This window comes from Notothenia rossii, assembly GCF_949606895.1.
Source record: "Notothenia rossii genome assembly, chromosome: 3".
Taxonomy (NCBI): Eukaryota; Metazoa; Chordata; class Actinopteri; order Perciformes; family Nototheniidae; genus Notothenia; species Notothenia rossii.
This window is the reverse complement of record NC_136901.1, coordinates 82136608-82149584: the sequence shown is the minus strand read 5'-3', so window position 1 is coordinate 82149584 and position 12977 is coordinate 82136608. Positions and strand designations below refer to the sequence as shown.

Below are 12977 nucleotides of genomic sequence, written 5' to 3'. Positions count from 1 at the left end.
TTTTGGATGCATATTGGTATTTCTTCAGGCTGTTAAATACAATTAGCCTCGGTTGCCACCTGCTGGTGAGTAAATATTAAAATCAGACAATCAGAATGGAATTGACAGAATTGACAACTGGTCCGCGAATTTTTTTTAATGTATCTGCCGGTCCTTGGCACAATAAAGATTGGGGACCCCTGCTCTAGTCCATGATTTTATTTCAAAAATATTTACCAACCTTTATCCCTCATTGTATTGTTCCTATCTCCTATTCCCCCTCAGGCAAGGTTAACAGTGTGTGTGTGTGTGTGTGTGTGTGTGTGTGTGTGTGTGTGTGTGTGTGTGTGTGTGTGTGTGTGTGTGTGTGTGTGTGTGTGTGTGTGTGTGTGTGTGTGTGTGTGTGTGTGTGTGTGTGTGTGTGTGTGTGTGTGTGTGTGTGTGTGTGTGTGTGTGTGTGTGTGTGTGTGTGTGTGTGTGTGTGTGTGTGTGTGTGTGTGTGTGTGTGTGTGTGTGTGTGTGTGTGTGTGTGTGTGTGTGTGTGAGCTCGTATCCCTGTTGGTTTCTTAGCAGCTGTTTGCTATTCCTCCCTCAGCTCTATATATATTGACATGATTGTATAGGATGGTTCCTTTAAGGGGGGCCAAGGCTGACTCCTGCCCTCAAGGTCACTTTGCCAGACTGAAATCAAAAGCCCTCAGTGATTGATGCACAGAGCTGCAAGACGGAAAAGTTTAATTGATTCATGGAGGAAATAGAGCGTTTGTGTGCGCTGGGAAAAAAACGAGACAATGGATGGCAGTTGAGTCGATGTAGGACGGGCAAGAAAGAAAGAAAGAAACAGAGAAAGAGGGAGACAAGGGAATAAGATGCACTTAATGAATGTGAGAGCACGGGGGCAGAAGGAGGAAGTGAAGGGTGCACGATGGTCATCAGCAGCGTCTGAAGGCCACTGCAGAGGAGTGTACGTGTCCCAAAACTTACTGTACAGTCAAGTGTGGTGGGCTTTGAATGGGAGTCTTTACATAAGAACTCTGCCCTCCAGTGACGGACAGGAACTACTTCTGCTGAAATGTCTTTTTAAGGCCATTGACCTACAATGATTTCCCATCAAAGGCCAATTCCTGCTTGCCTATTGACTCACAATTTGATAGATTAAACAGGAAGACACATGGACATTTTGTTTTTCTAAATAGCAGGATCATATTTTTCCAGGATAGAGTTCTGTGAATAACTGTTGTTATTGTAATATACATTATTGTTATAGGACAAAATCAGTTGTGGTAATCTATATGGTTTATCAAACATCTGACTTGCGCCAATAAATCAATATACCGGTAGGTATATCCTGATAGAGATCCTTTTCGAGGAAAATCAATTGATAAAGTATTTATTGGTTAAATAACTTGGTGTGCACAGTGGGAAATTGACTCAACTGAAACTAAATGTGACCATAGGTGAGGGTAACGACCGAAAGAACCAGATCGCGTATAAAAGCGGCCGAGATGGGTTTTCTCCGCAGGGTGGCTGGCGTCTCCCTTAGGGGTAAGGTGAAAGTTTGGGACTGCTACCCCCGCGACCCAACCACGGATAAGCGGGAGAAGATGGATGGATGGAAACAAAATGTTTATAAAACCAAAATGATTAGGCAACATTATTGATAACAGGTCAAGCAATCAAAGAAAAATACCTATGTTGTAGGATCCACCTTGGTAAAGGTTCTATATCACTGTAAACTGAATATTTTTGTAGTGGTCCAAACACAAACAATTAGGGCCATGGGATATTTGATGCACTGTTTTCACTGTTTATTGATATCCAAGAAACTAAATCACAAATGTATAACTTTATCATATAATAATTGTCATTGATGAAAAAAAGAGTTACCTTTCAGCCCGGATTCTGATATTGTTTTTATTGAAGATTAAAGAAGCCTGTCTCAATGACAGGAACTACTTTTAGGTCCTAAAAAAGTCCACGTTTCAGATGTGTCTCAATATTCCAATGACCAAATCCCAGATCATGTTAAAATGCGATGTCATTATTCATGATATCCACAACATATTGTTTTGTTTGCCCGTCTCATCATTATTTGTTAAACCCAGCAAGGACTCAACAGTCAAACGCTGAGTGAGTGTATCCCTAAAGCACTGCAGTGACGGCAGTTAATGTACTGTAAACGGAAATAAAACTGCTATAAAGCAGCTCGCCACCACTCCTCCGCTCCCTCATTATAAGTCCTCCAAACTGTCCCCAGTTAATAGGGTTGAGGTAGTTTACCAGCCCTCGAAGTCCTCATCAGCAGCATTATCACAGCGACAAACACACAGGCTCTTTTATCAGGCCTCTCCACAGCAGTGACAGCATGCAGCTCCAAAATTAGCAGCTCAGAGAGGGAGGCAGAGAGGCAAACAACATTATAACACTCTGCCAGCTGTGTCTGAACACCAGGAATACCAGTGGAGGAGATGTTGTGCAGACAGACACACACGGTTATACACAGAGCCGAGCGTTGCCTCCACAGTGGGCCCTGCCACAGACCTTCTGAGGTGTGAAGTGTGTGCAGGGTGCAGCGCTTCTCATTATTAACATTGGTGTTGGCTTTGGCATCAGGAAAGATGAGGGCAGCTTGGCTCAGCCAGCTAGTCAGGGCAATTTACAGGTCTGTCAGAGAGAAAGAGGGCGACCGGAGGAGAGAATTAAAGAGCATTTAGAGCTGTGAAATAGACAGCAGACGGGAGAATGAGCCGCTGGTGGATGTAGGATGCGTTCCTGTTGACTTTACTGCAGGGTCTTTATGATGGGGATCTAATGTGTTTGATTTGTTATGCAACACTTGGCAGAAAACCATGAGTCTGGGGTTGTGTGTTTGAGGTGATGTGAGTTTATTTGTCATGTTAAGTTGGAGATTTCTCCCAGGTTTAGTAGCAGAGCTCTTGGCAAATGCATGATAGCGTCAGGATTTGTGTTTAGTGCCAGGATAATCTTGTTTTTTACGGTGTTATTGTTTGGCTCAGATGTTTCATTGGTGTTTTTGTGTAGATATCTGAATGCTCTGCTATTTTTTTATCTGCTTGTGTTAAGCAAGATTGTGATATTTTTGTCATAAACAAAGCATTTGGAATGGACTTCCAGTGCAGGACACGGAGACTGGAAGTGTCAAGAGGCTAGGCTTTTTAACCTCGGTGCAAAAACTGAACAAACAGCAACAACATGATGAAAAGATTCTTAATGACAGTGTTGTTGAAGTCATTGTGCTGTCAGACTGACTGCTGGGTCACAGAACGCTCTGCTCTCCTCTCTCCTCAGACAGGACAGAAAATGTAACAAGGATTTATAGAGAGGAGGCGGCTGGAGATGCCATGACAGCAACACGCTGTTGGAAAAAAATCTTCTACCTCAGTGTTGAACCTTAAAACGATTCCTCTTCTGGCATGACCCTCTATCATGGTGATTTATAGCCGACAGGAATGAGACTGACCCTTCTCTCTTGCCCCCTTCTTTCTGCAGAGGGGATCTGTAACATGACAATGGACTCCAATGGATCGATGACGATGCCCATGTCCGACCCCAACGCCTGGGCGACAGCCATGAACAACCTGGGGATGCCTCCCATCGGGATCAGTGGACAGCAACTCATGCCAGGTACAACATTACCCAAGCTTCACAAAGAAAGAACCAGAATTAGCTTTTTTCTACCAGCAGAGACACTGGAGGGTAATAATTGAGTTTTTGAATTTGGCTTTTATTGACACATATTTTTACTCTCTTTTCATTTCATTAGAGGAGAAATGTTAGGATTATTTTACTGTACGTTTGTATTTTTCCAAATGTATATAGACGGCCTAAAGGAAATCATCTAAATCTAAAACCTCAGTTGTTGTTTCCAAAGTCTCGTTGTCTTACCTTAAGAATAATAAATAATCTTTGGTGCCATTAATGTCCTTAAATTGTAAACTGTAATTGCCACCAAGCTGAAATTAATGTAGAATATGAACCCCTGCCACTCATGTCATTTAGTTATCATGACTTTAGAGCAACAGAACAAAGACATAAACATATATAACTTACTCATTTCCACTGCTTTATTTAATGATATACTCGATAGCAGGTTATGTTCACAACAGAGAGCTGAGCTCAGCACGTTATCATGAAACAGTATATTGTCATATAATAGCATCTGTTTAACAATTGGTAACCACACATTTGTGGGAATTAAAACAATGCCATTGTATCCATCGGATTCTTTATCTTATATTATAAAACCTCAAGGAGCATCTAGGAAGCACAAGGTTGAGCTACTGTATTCTGATCTGCCACTAAGATATGCAGCCGCACCGATTGCTCTGCTGTCTTTTACATTAGGTTCAGCAGCACCCTCCCACTCTCCACCTCTGAAGAGTTACTCTGCCATGGCTTTCTCTACCCTCCAGTGGAAAGCCTCTTCCTAAAGCCTTTTATAAATCACTTCCCACTTCTTAGCTGAAATGCACTTTCATATTTGAAATATGCCAGGCATATGTGTGTGTGTAGATGCTACTACACACACACACACACATACTCGCTTGGAGACGAACTGTCTCCCAAATGCACTCCTCGAGAAATATTAAGTGAAGCGCACACACACGCTCAGGTCTGGTGTATTTCATAAATGGTAAACAAAAGCCTTTTCACTGAGGAGAGAGAGAGAATAGTGCAGGAACAGCAGAGGAGCTGAACCTGGTGTAGAGGTGAGGGTTGGATCCTCGACACATGTATCTATCTTTCCAGTGTGTCCAAACCAATCGTATGTCTGTGTTTCTGAAGAAGCTCGCACTGAATGTGTCAGAGCCCTGAAGTTTGAACCGACTGTTCCAACTTCCTACTCTTGGTTTTATTTGCAGTGCTTTAAGGTCTTTTTACAGCAGATAGTTGAACCTTCTACAGCGGGAAAATCCCAGATGTAACTTATAACGTTGATGATGCTGTTTTCCTTTTTAAGTGTGTCATTTAGCCCTGCCAGTGATACAGCATGTGCATCACCAGAGCCCTGAAACTGGCATGCATGAATCGTTTCAGCAATTAGTGATGTTGAACACACCTGCTGGAAGAAAGGTCAGGTAAACTGCTCTCACATTTATTCAGACCCTCTGTCTGTTTAGGCCTCAAGCACACTTAAAACCAGGTGCTAGGGATGCATGTATTGGTCAAAATTGGGCTGTTCTGTTTACTTTCAATGTTATGTTTATAAACTATATATAGTATAAACTAGATTTGTAATGTCTTATCAAGTTTTGAACAATGTGATGCTTCAGATAAGATATTTTAACTTTAATAGTAATTGTAATACCTCTTTGGTAATAAGAAAGACAAAGGTGTCAGAAGTATTGTTCACAGTGAGGTGTCAATCAACCACAGTCTGTACACACCCACACAGCTCTGTGAAGAGCCCTCATCAAGAGAAAATGATTAAACTGCCCTGTGTGGGTTTACCATTTATGTGCAGGGCCTTACAGCCTCAACTAGGGACACACATCCAGTTTCAGAGGGGGAGTATAGAGAGGGAAGAAGGGAGAATTGCTCCTGTGGGGATTGCCCACAGTATTGAGTATGTAAGTTGCTTGGGATAAAAGCGTCTAACATGTAATGAGGAGACCGTGATGGAGAGGGAGGAGACATTTCAAGAGGACAGCTGTGTCCTCCCTCATACATCACCTTGACTAACAGCTGGTGTTTCCCCACCTTTTCCACTGCTTCCTTTCTGTCTCCTTTCCTGTTCCCCCTCCTCACTTGCTCCCTCCCACAACAATCTAAATTACCCAACATCTCATTTATATCTCATTGCTGCTGAGTCAGCCTCTGAAACCCAGAGGCACATTAAAGCATGCTGCTCATCTGCTCCCACAGAGCAGAGCTCCTTACACTCTTTACTGCTGTGAGTCACCCTGACATGCTCCTCTGGCTCCATCAGTACGTACTGTAAGAGGGATGTGTAGCCAATCCAACAACAAAGTAACCCCCCCACCCACACACACTCTAGTTACCGTTGCTAGGTTGGAAAAGCTTGACAAAAAATCATGGCAACTCCGTCACTTGTGGTCCTGTTTCGCCCGATGCCTGAAGCAATACGCTTTCAAGAAGCCGACAGGAAGAACTTTGACATTCCCGTCGGGAAGTAAGACATTGTGTATATCCAAATAAATAACAGCAAAAGTTACTTCAGGGTTGCACGTAGCCAGACAGAGAGAGTTTGTCACTGTCAAGTATGGGTCCCTAAACAACCAAATTCCTGCGGTGGGATGTCACGTCATCGAATCCCACCACTATTCCAATGTAGAGTATCCTTCAAATTCTGCCAAGGCCTGAGTCCTTAATTCAAAGGATTTTGAAGGATGTATGTGTGTGCTGTGTTTATTAAAGACATTGTTAAGCTATCTGCCAAACTAGAAATCGCTCAACATTCTAGTAAGGGCAGTTTTTAACAGATCTGCCCTGTAGAAACCGCCACAAGCTTTGCACATGTTGCATTTTCTTCTCCCCCAATAAAGAATATGCTAGTAAACTTTAATTTATTTTCAACTAGGCAGTAAACTGAACATTTCTGATTAAGTTTAGAAAATTGGTTTTCCAGTTGCTGAAGCTTTCTTCACATAAGATCTAAAAAGTTTACAGTTGAAGTTTGTCCCTTTTTAATCCTGGAACTTTGAGATAAGAATCGACGACCAGGAAAAGAAAACAAGAATAAGCTAATTGTTCACATTTTTGAGCCATATCATAAGCGTCAATTTATTGAATTGAATCAAATATGTCCGAAACCAAATCTCTTGAACACACCAAAGACTAAAGGGAGCCTGGCTGACATGTTTTAACATCAGACCAACTCCTCTAGATTCAAAATGAGCTAGCGTTTTGCTAACATAAATCATGATACCCAATGCAATGTAATCCGTCTGTAAAGATTGGGACGAAAATGTAAAGAGACTTCACATACTGTATATATGTTAGCCATTAACAGAAGCAGGTTTTGTTGTGGTGATGATGTTGTTGTTGTTTAGCCAACAAGAAGGTCTACAGCAAACTCCTTGATCCACTCTTCAGATTAGGAAAAACTCATTTTTGCGAATGTTTCAAACAAAACACTTTCGACACACTGCTTTTTACAGTGCCTCGGATACATCTTAAAGCCGTCTTCACGAGTGTTCACCTGATACCAAGTTTGATTTACTGTTATTGTAGCACTGAGCGAAATGGACAGGATTTAGGAAGGATCAATAAAATAAAATAAAGTAATTACCTAATTTATTTATATCACGTAATTATAACATTATTTAAAGCTATTTCGTCTCTCCCAGATGGGACATGACAATACTTGCATGTATACATCTCACAAATATGCTGCTCTCTTAACATCTTTCCAGACTCTAAAGGAATGTAACATATGACACAAATATATATTATGTTGTATTTTCCACCCATGCATGTTTTACTTCACTCAAGCGAAATGAACTTTACTTGGCAAAGCCCAGAAGAAATGTATACGTTGGAAGAGATCCACTTAAGCTCTCGATTAGCTTCCAAGAATGCCATAATAATAATTGATAAATGCATCTTGTATAAACTATTCAGTTCTGTTTTGGATGTACTTCATGAGATTTCTGTGAACACAAAGCCTCCAGGCCCATAGTTTTGCATGACAGTCTTATTCTGACTATGTTCAGTTTATTCTGCAGCCTGGGCTTGTTACCAGAGCACCTTGTGCCATTGGAGTAATCCACATGGATTACTTATTGATTCTCCATCATGACTGAACATCATCTTGTCTCCTTTTGGTTTCACTTCTTAACAACAGGAGAGACTTCACTGTCCCGCTCTTTGTCCTTTGCCATTTGATATTTAAGTCTGTTTGTCAATTGAACTGTTGGTCCCATGTTTCCTTCATGTAGCTTTAAGTGTTTTTCTTCATGTGTCAGTTTCAGGCTTATTCATTAAAGAGACTGCCAGAGCCTGACACATTACAGTTTGCCTCTGTCTCATCCACTAGACTACAATGTGTTTTTTCACCACCAAGTCTTTCCTTGCCTCCAGCCAAGTGGATTTATTCAGATCGACAGCTGGATAAACAGAGCACTGTGGGCAGAGCCTCGAACAATCTGCAGCTTTACAGAGCCCGCTGCACGTCTCCATTGATGACAGTTTTATTTCTATAGATGGGCCGGGACCTGGTTGTGTATGTTAGAAAGTTATTGTTACATGTTTGTGTTAGGGAAGTGTTTAGATAGAAGGGGAGTTTGAACTCAGGCTATAGGCATGAGTCAGGTTTGTTTGTACTATATACTAGTTAGTACACAAAGAACAGAGGAGTTTGACGTCCTGTTTGATTCATAATCTTTTATTGTCTTTGTACTTAATTTGTTCTATATTGTCATTCTGTCTCTTTATACCAAAGCTACATACTTCTGTTGTCTCTGCATATCTGCAGTTTTGAATTTCTTTCTGTCCTGGAAGAGGTATTCCCTGCTTATGCCAGGGAATATTGTTTTTCTGCTTGAAGTCTGTTTTCCTCAACAATATGAGGAGAAAGGGTGTTGCCTTTAAGAGAGATTATCAAGGCCTCCAAGGAAAATGTAGTCTTTGTGATTCTGACCCAGCCCAAGCTGTCCCCTCCAAGAAACCTCATGACATGAAGGGGAAAACCAGAGAAAATTCAAGCCCCCACCCATCTTCAAAAATAAAAACGTGAAATCCCGATCTTGGAACAAACGCGTACCAAATTGTGCCAGTCTTCAGGAAACCGCTGAATGTAAGGAATCTGTTTAGGGCGGAGTAGGGTCTGGCATATCTCTAGAGGAGCAGTGTTTTGCATTATTTTGAGGTTCTGCCCTTTTATAGCTGCAGCTGAAGCTGGGAGATTCTGTTTTTTATTAGGATCATAACATGCATCATCAGTTTCAATTGTGATGATTGGTGCTTTTCTGCAGACTGTGTTGCAAACACAGAGCATAGAATGAAGTTGTTTAAGTTTTGTCAAACCCCAAGATGTAAACAGTGAGGTGACCTTTGTTTATCTTTGCATACAAGAGTTCAGTCAGACCAGAGAGTTCCTGTGGCATTGGAAAACTTGAGAAGTCCCTGTGAGGTTTTCATTGTGGTCTGAGATTTTAAGTTTTAGTGTATGATCATGGCTTGAGATGTACAGTTAGTATTATTTTGTTTGTTAATTGTAAATTGTAGATACAGTTACTTTTGAGTGAATGTCACCAAAAGGCACATCCCTTATTACAAACCCAACATTGAGGACAAAATAAATCTCCGGATGCTCTAAAATAGATTTTATGTCATGAATATTGCATGCATAAGTCATGTCTTACTCTTAGCAAGCCCTAAAGCTGGGGAGTAAAATCCCATATATATAATGAACTGTGAGAACAGAGCAGAAATGTGGACAGTAACGGCAAGAATCAACATCTGGTTTTTACATATTTGACAGCTGAGCGACCGTGAGACTATATCCTTTTCCAGGAGTGTTCACCCTGCACAACCTTCATCAGCGCTCTCTGTAGCACCTCCTGCCTGTAAGCAGAACCAGATGTAAAGCTATAGAGTTCCTGCTTTTTCTATTTCTCTCAAAATACAGACCTCCCAAGATGTTTTTTATTATAAAATACATGACAGTATGTGTTGAATAACTGTTCTTATATTATTCTTATATATATATATAGGTTCTCCACACATTTGGTATGATCCAAGGACTCCAGTGGTCCTAGAGTTGTTTGTCTTGGGAGAATGAACCAGTGGGTATTTCTCAATGTCGAGGAAGGCTCCTCCAGAGCCACTATTTCAAGGATGCTACGTTATCGAGTCCCGCCGAAGGACTGTTCTAATGTCCAGGATCCTTGGATCCTTCGTTGCGGGAAAGGCGTCACATGTTTATCCTCCGGTCTTAAAATCCACACAACGCTTTGCGCACGGACCAATTTCCAAAATCTTTGGCAGAAATTGCGCTCCATTTAAGGCGGGGCCTCGCATATGACGCACACCTGTTAGCCTGTTCCGCCATTCTTCGTTTTCCGAGGCTAGGAAGGATTATTGCCTCGCTTCTGAAGGATCTGACTCGGAAGACTTTTCCTACCAAGGAAGCGTCCTCGACATTGAGAAACACCCACTGTCTTAGATACGTGTTTAGAGAAGTGCTCTTAAAGTCTTCATTGCAGGTTATGGCCTCAGTGTGGAGTTCAATTAAAGAGAGATTCCTCTATTTCAGATTCTTCCATTCAGTGAACACATCCAGTATTTCACCGAAAAAGAACAACATTTAGATGAAGGTCAGAGAAATGCTATATTGTTTCACTTAAGACATGCTGTAGTGAGACCATTGCAATCTATCCAATCCCCATTCCTGAATTTCTCCACACAACAAAAGAAGCCTTAGGCGCCAAACCACTTTTCACTCAGGGTTAGAGAAAATCAGCAGTAGTGCTTTCTTTCAGTTACTAGGCTTTTCTCATTTTAGTGTTTATCTGACCTTGGGAGTGAAGTGTATTTTGTCTTACCAATCCACAGCAGCCCAGTCCCCGCACAATATCTTATGCCTGTGTGCTATGCTTCTCTAATAATAATAATAATAATAATAATAATAATAGATGTTTATATTCAGAGGAATGATGAGTTTTGATGGCTTTTCTTTTCTCTTATTTTGAGTCAAAACCGCTCATTGAACAAAAGAAAAATGTGAGGAACCCACATGAAATATAGTGAGGGCCACACACACACCACCACCACCACCACCACCACCACCATCATAAAGAAAAACATTCAGCATTTAGCACACATTTATTTGCAAGGTTATCAGAATTAATTTAGATGCACTTCTTATGAATGAACACAAACACACACACCCTGGAGAATAGATAAGCAGGCTCCAGGGACCGACAACAGTTCCCTGAATAAACAACCACTCCTTTGTCTGCAGCTTCCCACTCGTCCTCATCTCTCTCCCCATGGTTGCCACATACCCCTCCACCACTGTACACAAATACACACTCAGACACAAAACCACAGTGTATATGAAAACTTGAAAACGTGTCATGCCTCGTAGCCATTCATCTAGACCGTGCTCCTCATGTAAATCTAGAGGGCACAGGATATGAATCAGAGTCCTCTCATTTTCACACATTAGTTCACCTGGATTAACATTAGGAAATACTTTGGCTGACAGTCATTCCCATGCCGTAAGCGTTTTCCGATCCTTGGACACTGAAAGCCGTGTCCCTTTCTGCTGACAGCTCAGAAGCAGCACTGGTACGATGCCAGAGGTTTTTGGCTGTGTGTAGGAGGACAGAGTGGATATACAGTATGTCTAGGGAAAAGAAATACAGCAGGAGTAATAGGGCTACAGAAATGGGACTTTCTGACAGTTCTTCCTATCCATGTCAGCTATATTAGATAAGTGGCTAGATGTCCTGAAAGACTAAATGTGTTATGGGAGTTTGAGCTTGGAGGTGTCCGGTTATGAAGACTGATTTTGGAAGGCAACATAAGGAAGCAGATTCTTATTTAGATATCATTAAATAAGATGGAATACGTTTTTTAAACACGGAGGGTATCTTATGTTCCTGTAGGAGAAATGAAGTCGGAGATGTTGCAATGCAAAGAGGGTGACTTTTGACAGATATTGAAAGCGGCAGATTTCAGCCACTGGTAGGGTTCCAGGTGGCGTGGCAGCCTCGCCTCATTAGAGAATATTATCCAGCATGCCTCACAGCATCGTTCATGTCCCTTTCAAACCCCCCCCCCCCCCTCTCCACCCACCCACTGCTGACTGCTAGAAGGGACGTTTACCCTGGAAATCAGGGGGGGGGGAGAGACGGGGAGAAAAAAAAGTAGGATGACATTAATAGCCCGGAGCTTCACACAATCAAATGTCAGTTCTCTCCCCGCTAGATTGATAAGGCAGGCTCAAAATGTAATTACTTTGAACAAACCTCCAGGAAATGAATTGTTGAACATCAGGTAGAAAGTTAGAGGAGAATGTGTGGAATAGTATTAGAAGCCGACTTTGTGTGCATGTGTGCTCGAGCGTGTTACTGTACAAGGAACAGGTGTTGGCACGGAGATGTTTGTGGATTTCCGTTTTCTACCATGAGTGAAAATAGAGACTGAAGCTCCTAGACAAGCGTGATGAGGAGGATCATGTGTGTGTGGGTGGACCCAGCCCCGGGTTTCTTTTGTTGTTTGCTTCACAAAGACTCATGACTTGTGCACTCTAATCCCCCAGTGAAGTTTCTACAGAATCAAAGAGACCTGCCCTTCCTCCCTCTCTTATTGAGTGCACAGATAACGTCTTGTAGGACATGCTGTACCTCAGTTAAAATGTTTGTTTTATTATGTTTTACTGAGTATACAGTCTATGAGTAAGAAGACTGATACTATCAAAGAGAGTCATTTAATATACAAAATCTAAATGTATCACTTAACATTTTAAATCTGAAAAGATTCTTACATTTTTAAAGAATAGTTTAAATTGTTGCTGACAAATGGAAGAATCAAAATGAAAAAGTGCCTTTTTAAAATGGATTGTTTATTTTGTAAAATGGCAGGAAATGTTTCTTTTGATTTTATTTTTGGCCCAAATTGAATTTGTGATTCACAAGCTTGACTGCTTGAGTCATAAACGCCCATTTGTACATCTGTAGAAGCTCTCGATCACGAACCATCTCTCGTTATCCGATACCAGCTGGTATTCATCTTTGCTCATTGAATAAATTAAATATAATAGTTTAGTTATGTTTTCATTATAAAGCATGTGCTATCTGCCTTCAGTGTTTAAATGCACTATGACATTTCATTCCACTCTTCGTGTGCCATAGCAACAGTACACCCACATTGACACTCATTCATTAGGTATTCATTGTCTCTACATCTGTTCAAACTAAATGAGATCATTCTAAAGATATATTTTTTCGCCCACTATTGTTTATGCTTGAACCAACAGTTCCCTTGGCGAAGACACACGGTGTACT

At 41.3% G+C, this 12977-nt stretch overlaps 1 protein-coding gene across 11 annotated transcripts in view; it reads left to right on the top strand.

Moving 5' to 3' along the window:
• The window catches only part of LOC307031982 (ecto-NOX disulfide-thiol exchanger 2-like), a 193265-nt gene that overhangs the window by 122599 nt on the left and 57689 nt on the right, over positions 1–12977 (top strand). For all 11 annotated transcript variants that reach the window (XM_079669625.1, XM_079669632.1, XM_079669630.1 and 8 more), the window contains one exon: positions 3490–3624. In XM_079669625.1, the coding sequence (XP_079525751.1) occupies positions 3490–3624 (135 nt within the window). The remainder of the gene's footprint in view (positions 1–3489; positions 3625–12977) is intronic.